This window comes from Opisthocomus hoazin, chromosome 16, assembly GCF_030867145.1.
Source record: "Opisthocomus hoazin isolate bOpiHoa1 chromosome 16, bOpiHoa1.hap1, whole genome shotgun sequence".
Taxonomy (NCBI): Eukaryota; Metazoa; Chordata; class Aves; order Opisthocomiformes; family Opisthocomidae; genus Opisthocomus; species Opisthocomus hoazin.
Window position 1 is genome coordinate 18,662,783 of NC_134429.1, and position 24,016 is coordinate 18,686,798.

The 24,016-nt window shown below is 44.6% G+C and overlaps 1 protein-coding gene across 1 annotated transcript; it reads left to right on the forward strand.

The window, feature by feature from the left end:
- On the forward strand, positions 1 to 23,806 carry TTLL10 (tubulin tyrosine ligase like 10). Its single transcript, XM_075437410.1, has 12 exons — positions 1 to 38; positions 4,928 to 5,032; positions 8,150 to 8,315; positions 9,308 to 9,426; positions 10,728 to 10,848; positions 11,485 to 11,570; positions 11,789 to 11,960; positions 13,930 to 14,101; positions 15,891 to 16,031; positions 17,314 to 17,430; positions 22,319 to 22,412; positions 23,437 to 23,806. Exons 1-12 carry the CDS (start codon positions 11 to 13, stop codon positions 23,727 to 23,729), a joined length of 1,614 nt encoding a protein of 537 aa, XP_075293525.1. The 5' UTR covers positions 1 to 10; the 3' UTR covers positions 23,730 to 23,806.
- Positions 23,807 to 24,016: the final 210 nt, after the last annotated feature.

A 24,016-nucleotide genomic window follows, 5' to 3' on the forward strand; every position in this document is an offset into this window, starting at 1 on the left:
AACCCTGGAGATGACCTGCTCTCTTTGTGCATATCCAGGTGAGGTCACAAAAAAACCCACGTTATGTTTTGTTCCTGCATCTGAAGGACAGAAAAATCGATACAGAGAGAGGAATTTAAGGATACATAAACAGGCCTTCCTATCTTTATATTTTTGACTAAGGCTCCATAAGTGTCAAAATCCTTCCCTATAGCTAGTTTGATAGCACAAAGCGGCTGCCTGAAAAAATCAAGGTCCCATTGTTTTAGCCACTTTTCACTGCACTCGGATAATTCATGGCCTAATAAAAACAAAAATGTGAGGGAGGAGAGGCTCCTATAGAAATAGTGATTTGTCATAGTCATAAAATGGTTCATTTAGTCATAAAACTGGCAATGGATGCACTCCATTTGGTTAGAACGTCATTTTTGAGAAGCACCTAAAACCATAGAGTTGTTCCTTTTCCATACTTATCCCAGCATTCTCAGACTCCCGGAAACACAGGTAGGCCCTGATGAGGGTTGGAATGAAGAGCGGAATGCAGGACTCTCTCCTCTCCTCTTCTTTCTTTTCCTTTCCACCCAGTTAATCCCTGGGTTATTGTAGGCTCAGCTCACCAGTACCTGCAGCTTAGTGACACAGTAAAACTACCCAAGGGATTCACTAACTAATTATAGGGAGTCTCCTAAGAGAAATCTCTGTATTTGGCAGCTATCTCACACTATCTTTAGCTTATTCCCCCTTTTGGAAATAAGTTTGAATTTATGTCTTTTATATAAATCAGTGTCATTTTGTATCAGTGTCACCACTGCCTTTTTTAATGGCTACAGGTGAGTTTGCAGGTGTGCTTTTGGTCACAGCTGGCACGCAATTTTCACAGAAATAGCATGGTTGTTCCTCCTCAGCATGCTTTGGCCCAACGCTTGGGTGGTCTCTGAGCTGACGGACTGGAGTCTGTTTGGACATAGCTGAACCAGGGTGGGCACTCACCCTGTCCCACCAGTAAGGGATGGCCCCGAAGGGCTGGTGTCCACAGTGCACACATTATGGAAAAGGTGTACTCCCTCTCTCTGCAGATCCACTTCTAGTGCTAGATACAGATATCTACAGATACAGATACATCTGCTGAAGCAGAGCTCACCTTCGCACGGAGCAGTTTTGGTCGGCTCTCAAGGGCTGCCACAGGAGCTGCCCTTGGCCTCCAAGGGGCTCTTCAGCACTTTGCAGAAGGATTTACCTCCATTTGCTAAAGAAACAAAGGACTTACAAGGATTTAGAATGGTAATTTTGCCCTCTTACCAGTTTTCACAATTCGATTTGGTCTCGGGGAATTTAACTGCACGCTGCACTGGGCTGACTCCAGCACTCAGCATTAACAAAGCACTGAGCTACGCAAACTCTGCCTCAGAAAGGAAAACTACATTACAGACAAAGGATGTATTTTCAGGTCTTTAATCTGCTGTCCTAGTGGTGATTGTGCACTGGCCAGAATGAAATCGGACTTTCCGGTTTGCTACTCGGAACAGCGCAAGCGGCAAGGGTGTCTCAGGCCGAGGGGAAGCCTGACCTTTAGAAGAGTTGAGCAAAGCCACAGAAGAGTGAGCAGAAATACGCCAGCCAGCAGACACGCCGAGAACTGGTTTTCCTCGTGTTCTGTTACGCAATTCTACTCCGATACACACGCGCCGACTCGCTCAGCAGCCCTCCGCTAACGCTGCCGTTGGACAGCTTTATCTAAAAGCACACACATTTGTGGGAATCCCTTGGCATTTTTCGCCTCAGAACGCCTTGTGTGATTACCAGCAGTTGCCAGGCAGCCGTTGCTAGGGGATCGGCCTGTGTTTGCAGCGCTGAAGGCCGGCTGACCCTCCCAGCCAGGCGCAGCGGAATCTCGATACGTAAAGCAGCAGCAGGCTGGGTTTCTGAGCCGCCAGCTTGCTGCTGCGAATCCACCTTTCCTCAGTCCATGAAATAAGGCGGTCTGTGCTCTTCCAGAGCGCAAACCTGCTCCATCACAGGACGGTTTGCTGCTTTAGAGCTGTTTATGGCCTGACTAGAAGTCAAGTGCAAGTTCTCTGAACTGAAGGCAGGGGAGGGACCAGTTAAAGCTCTGCTAAAGTGTTTAGAAACTGCCAAGCAAAGGTTAGAATTTCCATTATTTTTTGTTAGCTTAAGATATCATTCTAGCCCCTGAAAGCAGGGGCTAAAAGGCAAGAAGCTGTGGTTGCACAGAATGCCTCTCTAATCTCCGCGAATACATGGTACAGAGTGATTTATCAGTGAGATGCTGAAGCCATTTTATGTCATCTAATGACAGCAGTGCCAACTTATAAGCTAAACAGCTATTTGCATCCCTATTGTGATATTTTGAGTGAATGTTCCAAGTCGTCACTCCAAATAGGACTTGGCAAATCCTCAAAGCCTCTTCTCTGAGATCTCATCAGCCCACCAAAACTGGGCAACCTGCTGTCATCAGATACACTTTGCTAAAAACACTCAACTGTTTTGTCGAGTTGTTGCAGAATAATCACCTCTCCAGACAAACAAGACGATGCCTAAAATGTTGTTCTTTGATACAAAAGGCTTTACAATACATTCTGGATACAGCAGCACCACCTCCCTATTACCACCAGCGACCACTGTAACTAAGAAGGTGCTACAGAGACACACGTCATTCAACAGACATAAAAGGAGGAGGCTTTTCACTTACTACAGACTTCTACTGTTTTTCAGTCCTTTTATTTTGCCTGGAGAGTGTGTAAAACAACAACTTGGTAGCTGGGTGTAAAGGCACACACAAGCTGTGAGGCCACTGGGTGCATTAATTCCCCACGAGCAGTTATTTGCTCCATTCGAGTCCTTCAGCCTCACAGGGAAGCGATGGGTGAGTGCTCAGCTACATGAGAAGAGAAACTTCTGAGCAGCACTTCTCCTGAAACGAAGCTACAGGAAGAGCCTGGGATAAGACACAAGCAAACAGCAGATTGCCAGCAGAATGGAAGAGCTGCTTTTGCCTGAGAGGAAGATTTCTGCTTTTGATGCTTGACATCACATCAGGGACAACTGAAAGAGAAACGTTAAACTCAGCATATCCTCAGCACGATGAGGATTTCTTCACGCGTGTTTTTCAATTACATGCCTGAGCCTCACTTCTTTCCTGACCTGTGCACTTCAAGTGTGGGAGAAAGCACTGCAAGGTTCCTTCCCGCAACTGGACTAGCAAAGAGAAACCTACCTGAACACGAAACACCATGCACCATCCCTGCTCCCCCTCCACAGGTTCCCTCTTCCTCTACAGCTCCACACAGAGCAGCCTTTGCTGGAGTCACGACCCTAACCTAAGCCTAGCAAACCCCTGCTTTAAAAACTCTCGGCAGTTCTTTCCCTGTCAGGATGCGTCCTGGTCTGAGGGCGAGAGTGTGGTTAGAGGAACAGCTTCCTATTCCCTGTCACTCCTCAGGGGATCTGAGAGCTTCATCTTACCATCTGGCAAGAGCCCTCTGCCAGACCCTTTTGGGTGGCAGCTACTGTGTATCATGCCAAGCCCCCTTCCTTGGGAGTCTGAAAGAATCTTTTCTCCTCTAATTCCCCTCGTGGCTTTGCCAGACTGAGGTTTAGCGAAAGGCAGGTGTCCCGAGGTTCCACAAAACCTGCCTTTCGCTAAACCTCCAATTTTTTTGAGACAGCTTCTTTTTCTTTAAGCTGTCATGTCATGGGAAACTGCAGGGATCTTTGGCCTCCAGCTGAAAAAACTCCACTCAGACGGCATTGAACAGTCAGTCTTTGACTGCTCTACAAAATGAGAATTCCAGCCCCACTCAGTTACGCAGCTCTTACTCAGACTTGCAGAAGGGGGAACTGGCACTGTGACGCTTTTGACACAGACACGATGGATCAGTGACACCGAGATGCTTGCCTGCCTTCCCTGCCCACCCACTCCAACAAATCACTCCGGGGGAGGACAGTCTTCAACAGGAAATATGCTTTAAATATATCTAACTGTAAACTCAACAGCTCAGCTTTATAATTTACCTTACTGCATTATATCTTCCTACATAAGAATATTTACAGTAACTAGCACTTTTATATTTGTTCCCCTTACCAACTTTAAACTTCTCAGTATGTATGCTCCATTTCTTTGGTGTTCTTAGACTGTTACTTTTGCTTGTAAGTAAAAGTAGCAAATATGTATTTCCCTCTCTAATTCTAGCTGATGTTTCAGTTGCCCTATGCTTTCCAAGTGAAGCATCCTTCCTACAAAAGTTGCAGTCTTGACTCTGAATGAGTCCTTTTTCACAACTATTCCAAGCATGAAACTGGCTAAAAATATCCTGCCTATCCTACGTCCAACAATTATTTGGGATTATGGTTGCTATCTCCAGATAGAATATCTCATTTATTGTTTTCATATCCATTGACAAAAATGGATCTTAGCTTTCAAGCTCCCCAAAAAGAAGCCTGCCTTTTATCCCAAGGCTGAACAACTGGAGCCCGACGATGCCACAGACCACGAACACCAGATATATCTGACAACAGCTCTTGGACACTGCTCCACCACGAGCAGCAGACTCGGGGAAAGCACCCAGCTAGTTACAGCAAATTGACAAGGCAACGCAAGACCTACACCGAGTGCCACCCATGGGAAGGAAGTAGAAAGGGCACGAAGATTAGATACAACAGCCCTCAGCTCACCAGCCCAGTCACCCACAAGCTTATCACTAGAGACCAGCCGTAAGGAGCTGTAGACAGAAAGCAGAGCCGATGTATTCCCAGCTAAACAGCTGTGTCAAAATAAAGATTCTGAGGACATGAAAAAACTGCAGATGGTGAAAAATGGCAGCTACAATCAATAGAGCAAATGATGACAAAGAGAAAAATACGTCTTACAGCTTTTCCAGATCACTCATTACCCTGACAAAGTGGCTGATGCTGATCTTTCCTTTCGCAGGCCGGGCTGAGATGGCCTTTGTGCCAACCAAGAGGAAAAGTAACACCAAATCCACGACGCGAGGAAGTACCCAACAACAGCCTGGATCATTACCAGCAGACAGAGGTGAATTTTGTATCCTTGTTTTTAGCTATTAATTGTGCTGAGTCCTTCGACCAGGTTCTCCGTTGATGCCAGTATCAAGGGAGCTACATCTTCTCATACCAGCCAAAGGGCTGGCCGCTGATTTATGGCATAAATTACAGACCTATCGCACATAATTTACACTGTTTTCATTTAAACCACATGAAAATACAAGCCCATCCCTTTGCTTCTCAAATAATTCAAGACCAAAATTATTGATATTGGCTAACAAATATCTAGTGAAATGAAAATATTTTATACTAACATTTTAAGTGTTTTGTTGAAAACGTGAAGAAAAATACAAGCTATCAGTAAGCAGTTCCTCTGAAAAGAAACCATTACTTTTTTATGGAGAGATAATTTGGCTGAAATGCCACAAATCTTTCAGTGACAAAACCAACAGTATTACTTTTCTCATATATTTGTTGTTGAAGTCAGCTCTGTGCACTGGCAGTAAAAAAAATATACTCATTTGTTTCAGATGAAAACCTTTCTAATACAGAGCCAATCTTTAGGGCAACGCTTGCCTTTAGAATGGTGATTAGATCACTTAGCTTTCTTAAACAAAAATTTCAGCTAGATTAAAACTGGATTCTAGAGAAATCAGCCAGCTGCTATTCTGTTAAACCTTCCTTTACATGGAAAGGGGAAAAAGGAAATTCTGTGTTCTAAGCTCTGCTTTTTTCTTTCTTTTGGTAGCAAATGCCACCAAGCAGACTGCACCCCTGCCAGTGTGTTTACCCTCGTGTGCACTGAAAGCAGAGCTGAGATAGGAGCTTCTAACACTGACACCGCCGACACATAATTCCCAAAGAAATTAATGAGCTGAGTTCAAAATTCTCTCAAGCATTGTAATTTACTGGCTGCAGCTGGTGTGAAGACAGTCTCTGGGGGGGCTCTCTGGAAGGGAATCATACTGTTTAATTTCATGCTGCTAGTTTATGTGCTGCGTTAGAAGACTGCTTCCCCAAGGGCTCTCCCCTCCTCCCCGTCACGAATACCTTTTTAACAGAGAAAGGGTCTTTTACAGGACGACGTAGAACTGAGTTCAGATGCCCAAACTCAGCCTCTGAAATACCCACTCTTCTCTGCAAGCCAAGCCACACTGCCTGTTCTTTCCAAAGGGCTCAAGTCCACACAAGCATCTAATCCCACCTCTGATAAACAAGTGAAAAGGCCCTTGCCTGAAATTTATGCCACCAGGCAACGGGAATAAGCCCCTCCATCTCTGTCTCTCCTTACCTCTTTAATAATCAGCCATCTAAGGATGCAAAACACACAAACAAATGAAGAGTAAGTGGACTCATGCTTAAATAATATATGTCAAAAGATTCAGTGAAATGAAGGTTCATCCTGAATACTGGGAGATTCCATAATTAGACAGAAAAGACGATAAAAGATTCCCACCCCTTGGGTCTCTGTATAAAGATTAGAGAGGGAGAGACAAGTACGTGTTCAGACTAATGGAAGAATACCTTACCAGCACTTCAGTCATTGCAGGATATTTCACGTGTCCGTGTCTCAGCATAAACGGGACTGTTTAAAACTGGTTAATTTCTCAGCAATCCAGGCAAGGAGGGAGATGATAAAAGAGCCAAAAGCTCTCACAGGAGGTATGAATGAGCAATTAAATGTTAAAAATAGATAAATAAGTATTTACATTCCCACATCAAAGAGTAACAAGAACAGCACTATAACACACCGTGCCAAGGCAGAGAGGAGAGATCAGCCTCTCTGGTGGAAGATACCAGTAGCTGGAGGGGTGGTACCGCTTTGCCGTACAACCTTTTAATAAAATGCATTGGGTCTTGGAAACAGTGGAGCTGTACTACTTATCTGCATGTCTTTTAATTTGCCTGATGCTTATGCATAATGCATCAACCCTGTCTTTGAGCTACTTTCAAACAGTTTGTTCAAAAAATTGGACTGAGTCGCTAATGACAGGCTCCTCTGGAGGAAGACAGAATATGTTCTGTTTTTGTCCATATGTTTTGTGACTGGTTCTGTGGAGCCAAGACTACGCTCCACAGAACCGTGGACGGCTATGATGGCAAAATGAGACAGTGACCACAGCACCAGGCACCGTGCTCTGCTGGAGAGCCCTCCCCATCGCAACCAGCAAGCGTAGTCTCGGCTCCACAGAACCAGTCATAGGCAGCCTGAAATTCACTGTGCAAAAAGCTCATTTCAATTGGTTACACGAGGCAGTGCTCTCCATCATGGACTTTGTGCCCTGGCTTGCTTGAACTGGTGGTTTAGCATGTTCTTTTGGTTTGGTTTTAGTTTAAGGAGGAAATTCAAGGCAGGAGTCCAGGGATTAGCACTGATACTGCTGCAGTCTGTGACAACACTCAGGCTTTTACCGTTAGAACACTTTGGTGCCAAGTACTACACGAAGTAGAAACTTCAAGCCAGTCCCACCTCAAAGAGTTTGCAGTCTGCTCCCTTTATTCCAAAGCAAACGGAGCCAGGTGTGGGAGCCTGCTGGGAAATTCAATAACAGCGGGCACACACTTCGCTGCGGGTTGCACCTGTGCTCATAGGCGCAGTACAGCAAAGACATAAAACGAGTGCTTGTAAAATACGAGAGATAACAATGACCGATACCTTTGCTCCACTTAAAAGAGTTTTGTCATTCAGATGGCAGTCCTTACTCACGCGATCACAAGGCGTACTATAATAAATAACGATAAAAGAGCAGTCCAAAGAGTAGGTAACTCCAGCCTGCTTGCTTCCTGCTCTCTCCTTCCCTGCTGCCACAAGATGTCTGACAAAGTCCCGGGCAGCAGAGGTCTGCCAAGTTAGAGCATGCCATTTAGCACTGACAGACTAGGGCTGATTGGAATGGTCCCTTCTGCTACATATTTTATTACATTTCCTCTGTTTTTCCATTTAATATTCCGCAGTACCTGCTACTAGGTTACAGCAGCAATAATTTCTGAATTGCTTTAAGACAACGCCCCTAGCGATAGCTACAAAACCAATCGAAACAGTCCCTTACCTGGCAGTACTTTCTCCTGTAACACCTGTCTTTCTAGATGTGCATTTTATGGAGAAGATCCCAGGTCATCTGAAGTTTCTCAATTTCCACTTTTCCAGCAACTTCTACTAACTCTGAAGTGGACCTTGACAAAGCCAAGTCTAATGAGAACAAAACACAGGGTAAGGCATGTCCTCATGAAAAACAGCCAGAAGAAGAGATACCAAAAGAACCAATGGGACCAGGACCATATTTTTACATCAGTGGATCCAACGGAGCTGAGCTGTAAGTAGGTCCTCTCAGCAGACTCATGTGAACAGTACTATAACCATATAGGAAGCCACGCAATATTATCCAGTATCCATTGGCCTCAAATAATTTCCCTTTGATTTGCTGTCTTTTTGGAGTGGTACACCTGGGGAACTATTTAAAAATAATTCAGATAGGAAAGTACCCACCGTCAGGCCACCTGTGGTAAAGTTGCTAACTACTATAGCTTTGCAGGGAAAAAAAAACACCTCTATTTGTTTAACAAAAAGTTTCTCTGTTGGGGCTGTTCAGGAATCACTCTGCAACATCATGTAGCAAATCTGCCAGCATCATCACCAGAGCTAGGAACCGCTGTTGTTGATCGACATTCTGTTGTGCTAAACATAAAACGAGCGAAAAGTAAGAAGAGATTTCTGCCCAACAAAACTGTCAGATCGAAAGTTCCATTCGTTGCTTTGAGTTCTCTCCAGCGTGCCGGCATTCCTCTCTAGGTGTTGTCACCAGCAAGCACCACAGAATCTCTGCTGCAAACAGCACTTTCCTTCCTATGTTTCCATAGTTTTGTCTACAAACAGCTTTTTCTCTTGCTGCTTGTTATCTTCCCCTAACTCCTCAGCAGAGAGGCTCCTTATTACTTGTTATCTCTCCCTAACTCCTCAGCGGAGAGGCTCCTTATTAAGACTGGACCCTGACCATCTCTATACCGTGGGTACCACCTGCATTCTAATTGGACAAACCCTGCTGAAATGATTCGAGTTCTCATTAGAGCTGCTGAACCCAGTGTTCTTAGCATCCTCAGTTACTCCTCCACCCCCTCAAGTCCAGACCAGTAGGTCCACTAGCAGCTGTTCTAATTAATGCTTCCCACCTTATCCCCCACCCAGGCGCTTCTGGGCATGTTAGGTCAGGTTCCCAGAGGAAATTATTAGGAGTTCAAGGGATATGAGCTAACTAAGCATTTATTAATAGAAGGGAGGCTACTTTGTTATTTTGTTTTCCATATGCAGTGTGAGCATCTATTGCCAGAACAGAGGCTGGCAGCGTATCTATGACAACAGAAGAGAGGATTATGCACTGAAATGGTGTGAAATCAAGTGCCGAGAGACCTATTACCATTTCAAAGAAGGTAGAGGTGCCTGTGGGCCTTGAGTGGGAGAGGGCAGTGGGAAAAACTTGGGAATGCTGGACTTGTGACTCCCAGGGCAGAGAAGGTCATCTGGGGGGAGGAGAAACAGGTAACCTCAACTTCTTGGCAGACCTCAGAGGGGACATCGAAGCTGGATCGCCATGGTGATTAAAGAAAGAGTTTTAGCCAAGAAAACAGCTTTGGGAGAAAAGATACCATTGCAATGAACTAAGTATAGTGAAATGTGGTACTTCCTCCAGATTTGAGCACCAGCTGCAGTAGGATGGACACAGCACGCAGTCTGCTCCGGACATGGTTTAGCAGGCACGGTGGTGATGGGTTGACAGTTGGACTGGATGATCTTGGAGGTCTTCCAACCTTAATGATTCTATGATTAGTCTACGCCTTGCATACGGAAGGTGCCTCACATTTAGAGACGCTCCCCACTGTGGAGGTGGGCAGAGGAGAAAAAGAAGGAAGGCTGCACTGGAAGACAGAAGTAAAGCACGCTCAAGATGGGTCACCCCACACATCCCAGGCCCAGCTATCTCTATGTAGGAAGAACAGAGTCACTAAATGCCAAACCACTCCACTGTATTAGCAAGTAACTTTTTAAATTGCGCTCTGCTCTTCGTCTCATCAGTGCATCCTGACTTCACAGGGCCCAGCCAGCTTTCCCACCAGAAAGGCATAAAATCAAGGACTCCCACAGCAATTTCTCTGGCCGGCACCCTCGAGCAGTACTTTGTATAACAAACACAAAACTCCCTGAGCACAGCTCTGGGGCAATTCTTTTAATTCTGGGAGCTGGTCAGGACCCGTGCCCTGGCAAGCCTGAGCATCATGGCACAGAGCTGCTGCCTCTCCTGTAGCAGAGGGAGTGTGTTACCACTTCCCTACCAGTCCACATACTGCAGCTGCCTTTCCCTCCTGCCAGCTCCGACGGCAACGTGGTGGCTGCTTGTCAGGCTGCACCATTACAGCAGTTGGCCTAATACATGGCGGTGCAGATAAGGCTGTGTTTCAACACAATTCTGCAGCTGGAATGGTGTGATGGCAACGGCACCTTTGGAGCAGGCAAGAGATGCACTATTCCATGAAGCCCCATCAGGTTGGTCTGTTTCGCTGCAAGGTTGGACAGAAACGTGTTTGCAGCAAGTGATTTCACTGCTCTCTGAGTTGTGAATAAACAAATAAAGCAAACTGGTGAAAGTCTACAGTGAACAAAGGCAGCTTCATCCTGCAGATTCTGCTGCATGGGACAAAGAGGGTAAGCTTTTTTTTGTTTTCTTCTCATGCAGGTGAGCAGCTTCTCTATCAGATTCCCAACAATGGAGTCCTCACCAGTAAGATAGGGCTTTTATGCTGCCTGAGAGAGCAAGAGCGGGTGATGAAAAAGATCAGCAGGAGCTCTAATTCCAAGTAAGAACTCTCAACTCTTTGAACCCTGACCAGAAACACGCCAGCAGAAAGTGAGAGCACATAAACAAAGGACCAGTTTCTTCTGGATGGATAACAGTACAGGATATAAAGTATATCGGCTTTTATGTCTTTCTTATCTACTAGAAAAAAACCACTTTTTTTCCAGAATTACATACATCAGAGAGAATTTCTTCTTTTTCTACATCTGGAGCTGTAAGGGTGCCAGGTCCCCCAAAGACAACAGTCACAGTAAAATTCCCTTGGTTTGGGGACATCGTCCTACTACAAAGGCCACAACTTCTTGTGTCATAGACACTGTAAATGTAAGAGAAGCTTATTGCCATTTCTGCTCCTACATTTTTGACTTACCAAAAAATCAAATGGCAATCCTGTACCTGCAGTCTTCTCAACTAGTTTTCAAAAAAACTGAGCATATGAAGAATGTCTTAAGGCTAACATATATTCTTGAAAGCTTGTGGAATGAGGCAGCTCTGCATACAACAAATACACAACTGTCTACAAGCAGGAGAAAAAGCACCATTTCTTAAGTTTCTGCTTGCAACCATCCTTTGTGAAAGTAACAGAGGAATGAATGTGCTGGACAGGGTTTTCAACTTGTACTTGATTCTCCCATAGGTTACTGAAGATGGAAGAATTCTTCCCACAATCTTTTCGCCTGGACTTAAAAGATGAGAGAAACGCCTTTTTTGAGCTTTACAAAGGTGAATTATCTTAATCATGGTGGCAACCAATTTAAATAGCTATGTGATCCTCTAAAATGTTCATAAAAGTACACACAGTGATAATAATTGATACCTATATGCATGTGTATGTATATGCATACGCACACGTTCAAGTGAGCAGTTCTCAGAGCCCACTAATGGGCACATCAGCATTTCATACCACACACTTTACTGTAACAGACTTATTCTCTCTGCAGAAGAACAGATTTGGATCTGCAAACCAAGTTGCTCTAACCAAGGTCGAGGAATTTTCCTGCTTAAAAATCCAGCTGCTGTCAACACCCTTCAAGCCGAGCTCCACAGCACTGAGGAATACCGACTCAGTAAGAAGGTGCTACACAAGGTTCCCCAGGCAAGAATCGTGCAAAGGTAGAGACTGAAGCCTGGGAATTAATGTGTGAGTTGTGTGCTTCATTAAGCACGCTGGCCTCAGAGAGCTGAATTGTTCCATAGCTATTTAATGTGGTTACACCGCATCTCATCAGCCTGGGAGATTTCATTTTGTGGGAGAGGGGCTATTTCTCTGGTTAGTCTGTCTTGCATCTGCACCTCAGTCATTTCAAGGTAGATCTTTGTCATCAGAAAGATTTGAGTTTATCTTTGTCTGCAAATTTAAGAATGACTTCAGAAAGCCAGATGCTACAGCTCTGTACATGAATGCTATACACCAAACCTTGTGCAAAGCAATTTAAATTAGGTATTATCCCAGCTTCTTATACAAAGCTAGCATTTTACAAATGGTAAAGCTACATTATCTGTTCCATACAATCTATTAAAGCCTCACAAATATCTTCCTCACTCTGCCTCAATGCTGCAAAAGTCTATACCTCAATCATCAGGCAGTAGCTAGCAGTCATTAAAATATTTGGTTTGGGTTGTTCGGTTTTATTTTTTATTCCTTACATGAGTAAAAGAACCACAAAGGTGGTTCTTTGTAGAATATATACCCTCTCAGCCACTGCTAGAACATTTCGTAGAGTGGCAGAACAACATAAAAAGGAAGGGAAAAATAAGGCGGCAGAAATCATGGGAACAGTTTCAGCTACTGAACATTACCTGCTTAGTCTTACACAACTCACTTGACTGCCCTTCGCCTCAGCGTCCCTCCCGCAATTGAGGAATGCATTATAATTAAATTACTTCAGTGCTTTGAGATGACTGAATAAAACTTTCAGAGAAATGCAAAAAAGATGTTTTCATTATTTATCCTAGGAGCTGCAGTTCCCAGCTGCCTTTGACACCGCTTTTGGTGTGCACAGCTAGGCACACAGGGCACTCAGAACTTCAAGGTGCCCACACATGCATGACATTGCCTGGCATCATCATGAGGTGTCAGCAATGACAATGTGATACACTCCTGTCTACGCTGTAGTATTGGCATGGCAAAACCACGTTCTGCCATGTAGTGATCACTGCACGTCCTGGCAAAGTGATGGTACCAATTCCGCACGCTGGCCCTGTGCCACTGCCCTGACATTCTGCCTTGGCATCTGTATCTTGCAAGAGAACACAGCGCACAGCAACCTTTCCAAGAGCTGCCCTAGCCAAAGCAAGCAATATTCTCCGCTTACATCCATCCAAACATTTATTTTCATAACAAAGGAATGGCTGGCCTCATTGAAAAGGCTACAGGAGATTTGTAAAATGGCAAACTGGAATGATGATGTTACTGGCTTTCTGCAATAGGCTGGACTGTGTTTATGCAGCAGCCGGTATGTGGAGCAGAACAACAGCCACCTGACCGTGTCAGACCAAGGGCCTTAGACCAATCTGTGGTCTTTGGCATGCACAAGCAGCAGTGCTGGGGGAAGAAGTGGTTGGACCCTATCTTAGATCTCATCTTGATTCCTATTAGCATGGCTTATGCTCTGAAGGATGAAGCTCGATACTACTTTGAAAACTGTTGCTAGCATTGATTGTTTTAACAGCATATCCTTGTTATTTCTGTAGACATGCAGCAACCTTTGATGATAAACGCAAACAATTCCCAGATCACATCGCTCTGGCAATAAAACCAGTGGTGCTGCATGAAGGGCTCTTTGTGTTCAGACATACACTTTGTATATTATCCAATAAATATTAGTAAATCTTTAATTACCTCCCGCTCTGAGACTCGAACAGCTTCTCGCCCTCTCAAAAGGAGCTGTTCTTGGCATTTCCAACCTCTCCTGCAGGCGCCCTCTGCTGCCATCCACCTTAAAACCGGTGCTGGAAAAAGGGACAAAGAGACCAGTTCTGTTGTGTGCGACGAACTGGCTGTGGGGCTTTGCGTGAGCTTTGAATCGCCGTGTACTATGGCTGCTTGTTAGTGACGCGTGTTGAAATACTTCTCTGACAGGTATATTCACCAGCCTCTGCTCCTGGAAGGGAAGAAGTTCGATGTCCGCTCTTACCTCCTCATCGCCTGCACTGCACCGTACGTGTTGCTCTTTGCCCAGGGTTACGTCCGGTTGACCTGTGTCAATTACGACGCGGCTTCTGATGATCTGACGGTTCATCTGACCAACCAGGTAAACTCAGGTCCCTCAGGGCCGAAGAAGGGAGGGGTGGTTGACAGAGACGGGAAGCAAAAAAGACTTTTGAAAGGCTAAAAATAAACGTCTCATGCATGCAAAATCGCTGCACCAAGGAAACGGATGCAGGCTTATGGTCAGGCGTAGCAACAAGGCTGAACAGAACCAGCACCAGACCAGGTTCTGTTGTCTGCCACGGACCAGTTCTCTGCTTAACCTGACTATTTCTTTCCCTGGACCTCTTACTCCTGCCATTATTCTCTCATGTATCTGTAGACTATAAGCTTCCTAAGGCAAGAAGCTTTTGATTGCAGCTACCTAGCACAAAGAAGCCTTAATCTTGGCTAAGGATTTTGTTGATTTTCTTGTGCTTAAACACAACAATCCTAACGATGTAAGATGCAGATGTGTTCTTCAAGAGCCATCATTCCAAAATCTCCATCTTTGCTTGTCTTGCTCCTCAAACAAGACATAAATAGATATATTTAAAAGACTGCTCTGACTTGTATCCCCATACCTCATCACACAAAATAGAAGCCTGCCTTGCTCAGATCTACCTGTGATTTTGCTTCAAATAAGGCCCTTCGGTAGTTAGAATGTGCCCTGATGAAAGAAGATTAAAAGAATCAGAAGGAATGAAACAGTTTGCTTTTAAAGCCCTTCTCTCCTTCCAGTGTCACAGTGTGCTCTGAGAACCAGCAAAATACACATCAGAGAGGTATCAGACAAGCCCACTTCAGCTGGAGTTTTACGGTTCCTGTAGCAGCGCAGCAGATGATAGCTGCTTCCTGCAATATATGCTATTATCAGTATGCCACTTGTTTCCCTGGACTAGCTTGTTTGCTGAGCTAGAGAGCTATCCACATGGGAATTCAGGTGCTGGGGTAGGATCCCATGGCACAAGTAACATTAAACAAAGGACAGGTGTTTATTAGCAGAAGGTAAATTATCTGGGTTCCTGCTGGGAGGAGGGAAACAGAATTTACAGGAGCGGCTGGTAACAGGCCAGACTTCTTCAAATTATAGTTGATTCCGCTCTCATTCCCTTCCTACCCTTTCATTCCACCTGGAATCAGCCATTTTCCTACTGTATTTCCAAAAGACACGAGGCAGCAGAGACAGCATCACCAACCAGAAGCTTTGCAGCCTCACAGAAACTGTCCCACTGCAGTTGCAGCAAAGCCCAGCCATCTCAGAGGGAAAGGGGACTTGCCTTTGACTGAAAAATGTAACTACCCCATTAGTGATAAAGTCCAGCTGATGCAGGATTAATGAGACCGTGGAAGGGAGAAGCCCTCACCTGGGTTTCCTCTGGTGATACATCCATACGCCTCTCCCAGATGTGCTCTCCTCTAGGAGAGTACTAGGCAGATAGACACTGGAAACAGATTTAGTCCAAAGAATATCATGACCATGACTTGAAAGCACCTCTCCCTGTCTGCCAGCCACTGCTCCAGACGTATCATACACACACAGGCAGAGAGAACACACCGCTTTGACAGCGACCTTGGGCAATTGTCTCTACAACGCCCACGTGGGTCAGGCACGTTTCTGCCTCTGGCAGTGCTGTACACCATGGGAGTCAGCCCATTTGCTCTGGTGCAGCTCTGCTAGCGAGGGGCCCTATTCCCTCCACCTCTATAACTTGATCCTGGGGTTCTTCCCAACTCCAGATGCCTGGAACAACTCGGGGTAGAGTTGGATGCCTGCCACGCAAGTCGGTTCCCAGTTACTCTTCACTGCCAGAAATCTAATCCTCCCTTTGCTCTGTTTCCCCACCTCGCAGTACATGCAGAAGAAGAACTCCCTGTACAGCCAGCTGAAAGATGAGACAGTTTGGTGGATGGAGCACTTCAACAGCTACGTTAATGAGAAGTTCAGAAAAACCAATGGCCTCCCCAAAGACTGGGTTTTCACTGTGTTTACTGTGAGTGCAAGCAAGTGTACGGTGTGCTAGCCTGCCTAATTAGGGTGACAGGAATAGGGAGAAAACCCATCAGTTCACTGGAGCCTCCAAGGAAAACACATACACCAAGTGAGAAGGTATTGATGGTCCCTTGGTAATCATTTATCTGCAGATGCTAAACACAGAAGTGAAGACACAAAGCATTTAATTCTAATAAAATGGGTAAAGAGCTGAAAAATAGAGTGTGAATGTAAATGCTAGCTACAGAACCGCAATTATGGCCTTCACGTTCCTGGCCCAATGCTGTGGTCACGCATTAAAAAATAAAGTACACATTAGAGAGCTCTCCAGCCTGACAGGTCTTAGCCTGAAAAGGGACTTCACTTCCAGTGGTCTCTTTCTTGTCTGACTTGGTCTCACCCTTCACTTTCCTTTTCTGATTTTGCCACATGAAAATCATGTCAGGGCCTTAGATCTTATCACGGAGGAGAGATAACAAGACTCAGCTGGCTTGATTTCTTACCATCTTCCTGTCTCATTGAAGAAGCAAAGTGAAGAAACGGTCTGAGTCCCTGAGACTTCTTTTCATCAGCCTGAGTCTAATGATGCATCAGTTCCTCACACGACTTGCTGAGGTGAAAAAGGGAAGAGAACACAGCTTTCCCAGCTTAATTTTGGAAATGCTGTAGTTTAAAGCCAAATACAAAGAAAATTAAAAAGCTAAAAACTTTGTTAAAATATGCTTTTGTTTAGAAAAGCAGCTCAGAAGCAAGTCTAGTTGAATTTGTCAAGTTTCTCAGGGGATCAGAAACTTTTCAGCCAACTTTATGGTAACTCTCTGCATGCAGAGATTCCCCACTATGCAGTTCAGCTCCACACCGAGTGAAACTGAGCATCACCTACTGCAAGGCTTCTTTATAACACTGAAGGGGGTTGTGTCGCCACTGTCAGAAATGCCTGTGTTCAGCTCACATCTAGGTGTCCCCATAGGAGTAAATGAAAGAACACCACTAAAAATTCCAGACAGCTCATTCTGAGTAAGGGACAAGGGCCACGATTCCTTCATGCACCAGCGCAGCAGTCTGAAGAATCAAGTTCAAGAGAGCGTTTCAATCAACTCAAAGTGGACAGATGTACGGTCTGCAAAATGCAACAGCCTTCCAAGTCTAGAGAGGAGCTGTGCTGGAGGCAGGAGAAGAAAAAAATGTCCCTAAACCTAGAGGACACCTATGACTTACAGTGACTCCTATGCCCTTGGCATTCACAAGGACGAGTTACAACCGTTCCCTGTCTTCTCTTTCAGAAAAGGATGCAGCAGATCATGTTGCAGTGCTTCCTGGCAGCCAAGTACAAACTGGATCGCAAACTGGGCTACTTTGATCTTATCGGCTGTGACTTTTTAATCGACGAAAACTTTAAGGTACAAACGCAATATCGTCAAACGCCAAGTATGATATTGTCCAGCACGGTTGAGACAGGCTCTGGTGCTAGGAATTAAATAGAGCATTTAGTCAGTCAGCTGTGAAGCTCAGGATTCATTTTTTCTCCGCTTCCACTATCCAGCATCAAGACATGGCACCTGTCTTGCCTGCACAATTATTGCACAATGAAACCCTAGCGTTAACAGCTCAGGGTGGAAAGAAAAGTACTCATTGCAGCTGAAACTGTTCCGTGCAGAATTTACACAGGAAAGCCGAGCTCACAGTGAGAAGTATGGGAATTTTAATGCCCACTCAGTTTGTCCTTTCTCCAGAAACCAAACATGCCAGATGATCAGCCAGATAAACCAGCGTGTAATGCCTCTAACATCACATGAAGCATACTGATTTACACTAGCCGGGTATCCATCAAAGGCAACAAAGAACTTGCCCTCACCATTCTGAAGAATCAGTCGTTATTGATTCGGATGTCGGCATCAGCATCTCCATGTTCACTGTAGGTTCACCATTTAGCAACAGGTCAGCCCACTGAGTCTAATAAAATCTGCTAGAATTACAACTCAAACTTGTAAAGAGTGAATGAAACAGAGACAAGGAAAGCCAGAAGAAAGGGAAATGTTCAATACAGTGTTTGAGGTGCTTTCAACGCAGCACCTGGCCTAAACATAACAGAAAGCCATCTGGCAGATTCTGCTATTGCTAAAGCAGAAAGGAACTCAAACATATTCCAGCAAAGGGCAGTGGGAACAGCAAACCCTATGAAAGAACGGAATTAATGTATGCAGCAGTGGGTAAGGCACCCGAACAATAGCCGCCTTTGTACAGGAAGTCAATGGCACAGGAGAGTAAATGGCAAAGACATAGAAACTGGTGCTTCTCACATTTCAGTGGGAATTGTCTTTTGCAACGTTGGCATGCAAAGTCCTGGCTGTGTAAACTTTAAGTAGAATAGAAGATCCAGTATCACTCTATTGTGGTAATTCCTACTTGGCTAGTTAAAAACTTCAACATATGGGGAGATAAACAAAATCTGTTTCTTGAATCGTATTATCTGTAAGAATCAGGAGGATTTCTGGACCCTTAGTGGTGACAGAGTCACTTGGAACCTGGAACTTCCCTTTGAGAGAGATTAGTGTGGAAATTTAGGCATTTATTTAGCATATTATTAGGTTTGTCCACGATTTCCTGCTGCTGCTGGGGAGCACCAAGTACTGGTGCAGTGCTGCATCAAGCGACACCCGCACGCTCCCTGCAGATGCAGCGTACCACAGCCGGACGCAGCACTGACAGCTTCAACCCACAGTTAACACAGGTCGGCGCAGCAAACTCCCACTTTTCTGTGGGCTGACATTACAATTCCTGGTCTGACATCATGTCCTCTCCACCTAGAGTGCACAGCAGCCTTATTCTCCGTCATTCTATTTCACAACACGTGTAGAATCTGCTTTATGCCGATTTAACACAGTCTTATGTGTTCAGTCCTATAGCTCATCCCGTCTATCCCTTCCTTATTTGTCTGAGATACAAATGCCCCCAGCATCGTTCCTAATAATTCTTGAAGGCCCTGCAACATCCCGATTCAGTCTTTGGAAGGTGTTTTTCCTGCCTCAGAGTTCTCAGAAGCACAGACGATGAAAGCAGGGCCTGCTGAGAAACCACAGCTTTCTGTAGGGCTTTGCATATTCATCTGTAAGCTGAAATAAGGATGAAGCACTTTAAGAAGAGAGGGAGCAAAAGTGACGGATGTGGTTTTGCTGCTGCTGGCTTTTTTCTTACTGTTTTCTGGAGCTTCCTTGTGCTGCACTGTAAATGCCTACGTCACTACACAGCTTAGGACAGTGCCATTTCAATGCCCAAGGAACCTGTTTTCAGAAAGCATTGCGCCAGCCGTGCAAAAGGGCTTCTCTCCAGAGGTGTGCTGGGAAGGCAGATGTGTAAATTTTTTATCAGCCATAAAGGGATTCAGCTATCTGTCAGCAGAGAACAGGCTGAACTTAGATAAGCCACTTGCCAATTTGTGATAGATGTACATAAATGCAGATAACACTCCAATCCTTCGTTAAAGCAGAGACGGTTCCTTTGATTTGAATGACATAGCTTTGCATTCACCCTGGGAGAATGAGGTACCACAAGGATACTGTAGACTTGGTTGTGCACACCCCAGGTCACAATGATAAAAAAAATATGAGAAAAACTTGTTAAGACTGTGGAAAATGTAACCTCACTGCCTTAGCCTGTGGTCTCCACTATTAGTAAGTGGGTCCCGTTCTGGGTCAGCAATATTGGAACAGCCCTTCCAGTGCTTGGTTTGTGACTGTGCACGTGGCTTCCGCTATGTCCACACAGGACACAGACCAAGCTATTTTATTCCTGTTTCTGACTGGTATGTCAGTGCTGCTTAGAGCTCCGGCCAGAGGTCAGGCTCCCTGGACACCTGCTGCTACACAAATGCAGAACAAGATGGTCCTGTTGTGGATAGCTTTGGGCTTTACAGCATCTGACAGCCATCCTCTCTAACAACAAGTTCTGATGTAGTGAGATGTACACATTCCCATTCAGTCTTGGCTACCACATCACTTGGAGCCTCTGGGAGAATGGTCTGATGTCCTCTTCCCTTCCTGAGACACCAGCAGGATGTTTAGCTTCCACCTGTCAAGCTCCAGCAAAGACCCACACAATTAAATAAACTAAATGCTTTTTTATCAGAAACAGAACAGAACTTTGTCTCCAACATGCGTTTCCTGCACACTAAAAAGTCTTACCTCTGCCTGTGTTGGCAGGGAAAGGAGCTTTCAGACAGGTCTTATGCCGTCTGTTAGCCACCATGTCAACACGTGACAGCACCTAGTCTCATCATCCAACGCTCCTTCGAAAGACATTGAACTGCTGCTGTAAGGATGGTTCTACAGCAATGAGACTACAATAGTAATCAAACTAGATGAAAATAAAAAGTATTCAGCAGAGGCTAATATTGCACCTAGCGCTATACAAAGCAGAAGAAATGAGACCTCAGATCCTCTTGTAATGCAGGATCTGGCTGCAATCAGCATGTTGTTCAAGAACCTATGGCCAAATCCAACTACTTAAAGTTTTTAAGCCTACCTGCGATGTCTTGACAGAGCAAGTTTAAGGTGTGACAGAACAATGAGTTGTACTGGCAGGCTGCAGGGAGCTGTAAGCTCTTCATCCCTGAGAAACATCCACAGCAGCACTTCCAACAAAAGCCACGGCGCACTCATCGCTGCTCTCATCCCTTGAAAAGCCTGAAGAAAAAGGATGGTTCATGGTTAGGAAGTCAAGGACAGCCATTCCGGGTTTTGGTTTCCTTTCTTTGTCATATGTCTGCTAGGAAATTTTGAGCACGGCACGCGCATGTCAGATGCAGGGAGCAGCACGGGAATTTCATTCTACATGAAATTCCCACGAAAGGTATGGATACTCACACAGATATGGTGAATCTTGGCCTTATTCTCTCTGCTCTTCATGAACTAGAACAAAGGGCATTTATTAACTTGCCCTGGTTGCTGAGAGGTTAAGGGCATTTAAAAGCTGCGAGACATTCAGACAGTACGATAATGGGGTCGTAGAAGATGAACAGCAAGATAGATGTCACAGAGAACTTTCTGCCTCCTGTTTGTCAGCTTTATTCGTTTCAAAGGAGAAGAAACCAAAACCTAATCAAGACAATTACGAAGGTTCATCGAGCTTGTCTGTCAGCACAAAATCTTATGAACTTTTAATAGGAAAAAGAATACTTACGAGTTACCAAGAAAAACGTATGTAACTTCTGTGCCCTCTATTGGCATCTGCAAAGCAGGCTTTTCTGAGGAGCTGCTCCAGTTATTCTCTGAAAAAAAAAAAGATATTTCACTGCCCTCCCTTACCAGTCATCTGTTTAGTAAACTACTTCAAAGTAGTGAAAATTATTATTTTATTTTATTCTCAGAAAAATAAAATGCCAAAGTGAAGGCTACTGTGTCACCAAAATCTACCAAACACTTTGACTTCATTTCACAGGTACTTGCAAGCAAATTCTTTGCTGCTTCAGGAAAAAAATTTAAATTATTTTAAAAAATCAATTAAAAGGGAGTAAAATTCTCCTGGGTCTGTTACATGATTAAATATTCTTCCCTACAAAATGCCAAATAGTTCCTATATGTGTTATCCACAAGATGCAGCACCATATGGTGGAGGCAGGAAGCGAACAGATGAGTTTCTCTCACTACAGGGAAAACAAACAGTAAATAGAATTACATGCAAGTCAATTGTTTGGTTTCACACAGACTTCTAACTGGACTACCACATTCTGTGGCTTGTAGCTTCAGATGCTGGCACTTCAAAGGGAAACGGAGATGAGACTAGTACAGACATGAGAAATTAGGATCTTACATGGCTTCTATCTGCAACGAAAGCTTACCCAGGAAATCAAGGCCAAGGGTTCATTGAAAAATCAGTACCATGTTTGCTTAGTTTTGATCCCACGTGCACCTGAACTCAAAATGGTTCCTAGATTCCTTATAACTTTACTTCACGGTATCCAAAAAACTGAACTAGAAACCGTTACGGAAACTGGTATATTAAGAAACACAGTGCCTTTGCACATCTATAGAGCAAGAGTTAATCTAAAGAGCATCAGTTAGAGACACAAAATAATGTGTAGTGTTGTTCTGAAGTAACTAAATGTAAGCAAAAAGGGATTTTGTTTAGTTCATCCAGCCCTCATGAAGATTCTGTTCTGCCTGCATTCTGTGTTACGGGATTTTGTGGGATTTATCAGTAGCCCTGCCTCTCAAGGCGTTCACAAAAGGGCCTTGCTCTGACTCTCAGGAGATCCAGTCTCATTTCCTGATGGGCCACCTTCTCTCCTAGGTCTGGCTTCTGGAGATGAACGCAAACCCAGCACTGCACACCAACTGCAAAGTCTTGCAAGATGTCATCCCAGCTGTGGTCTATGAGAGTCTTGGTAAGTGAACAAGTCACAGGATGGCCAGCAGCAGCTGGTCACATCATTCCACTGCTTGTCCAAGGAAAGACTCCTGTTTATACCAGTTGCAGGTCCAAACCAATCTTTGAATAAAGATCTCTCACTGCTGAGCTTATAAGCAACTTAGCAGGCACGGAAAATTCTAATTCACGCAGACCTAGAAAAGCTATGGTCTTTTTAGTCATGCACCCATTAAAAAGAAATAAGTGATTACATTTTTTTTTAGTTATAATTGTTTTTAAGAGTGCTTTCTTATATATTCATGTATAAAAGGCTAAATCTTAATACATGACTCTACAAGCTGCACCTGCACGTTTTTCTCATGCTTGTTGTTCTCAATGTGCAGGAGTTTAAGCTGGTTTGCACAGCGTGGCTCACACAGCCCTGGCAGTGCTTAAATGCCAGCGCAGCCCACTGACTTCACTAATACAGCTGGCAACTGGCACAGGAACTACACAAAGACTGAAAAAATCCTTACGAAGTCTGATATACGTTAACTAGACCTGGTCCTGCCTGGAGGACCAAAATCTCTTTCACCCCGACTTTCTGTGATATCACTGTACATGTAAGAAGTAGCAAAGGGAGAGTCTGGGTCTGCATGAAAGGTGTTAGCAATAGCCTGCTTACGCTTACTTTCATAGCGACAGTTACCTTCCTGTGCATATGTGTGTTTATTTTGGGGTGTATTCATACCCTGTATTGCATTGTAAGCAATTTTACAATATTTTTCCTACTAATTTCCTAAAACTTTTCCAGTGGAGCTGAAGCTGGCTGAAGTGAATGCAAGAAAAGTGTAGTTGGTTGAGGGTTTTTTTGCCTTTTTTTTGTTTTCTTAATAGTAATAGTCCGAAGAGGCCACAGATCACAGGTTGGAAACCACTTCCCCTCCCCAGCCCTTGTCCTTCCCACGCACGCAGCTGCTTGGTGTGAACACATGACAGCTTGGGTGTATTTCAGCGTCAAGAGCGTTTAGCCCATCTCACCTCTGCCTCTTCTTTTCTAGACTTGGTTCTCGAGGTTTTCAACAAGCGCCTCAAAGGCCAGAGCGTTTTGCCTTTAGAGACACGCTGCCATTTTGTGCTTCTCTACCATGAGGATGCTGCAGACCTTGGCCAGAAACCACCCTGGAAGCCCAGAGCTGGCCTGCGTACAGGCCAATATCTGCGGCCACACAGAGGCAGTACCAGCGACCACGGTCAGAGCCCTGCCAAAGTGCTGAAGAACTCTTCCAAGAAGCCTGGTTGCTCTAGAGAAAAGATTGCCTCGTTGCCCAGAATTGTCAACAAACTGTTCTAACTGTACCACACGCGCAGCTCTTCAACCACCATGGAAAAACCCTCTGAACCATTATAGAGCAAGAGGGTTTTCACAAGTTCAGAAGACATAAAAAGAAAATAAAAGCTAAACCTCTATATGCTGTGCATGTCCAGCTCATTTTCACCTTATATAAACAAAAAAGGCATCAACTTCAACTGGAAAAGCAGTAACTATTTCTATAAGTACCTGGTTCTTCTGTAGAAAGTAATACTTTAACTAGCCAGCCAGAAATTACAGGGGAGTTAGTTACAGAAAATGAGACAACT

What these genes read in the sequence shown, in the direction of transcription:
- TTLL10 (XM_075437410.1), top strand. Translation starts at nt 11, where the DNA reads ATGACCTGCTCTCTTTGTGCATATCCAG. An exon ending in CTCTCTTTGTGCATATCCAG is followed by an intron (nt 39 to 4,927) that starts GTGAGGTCACAA and finishes TTCCTTTCGCAG; the next exon opens with GCCGGGCTGAGATGGCCTTT. An exon ending in CTTTTTTGAGCTTTACAAAG is followed by an intron (nt 11,571 to 11,788) that starts GTGAATTATCTT and finishes TTCTCTCTGCAG; the next exon opens with AAGAACAGATTTGGATCTGC.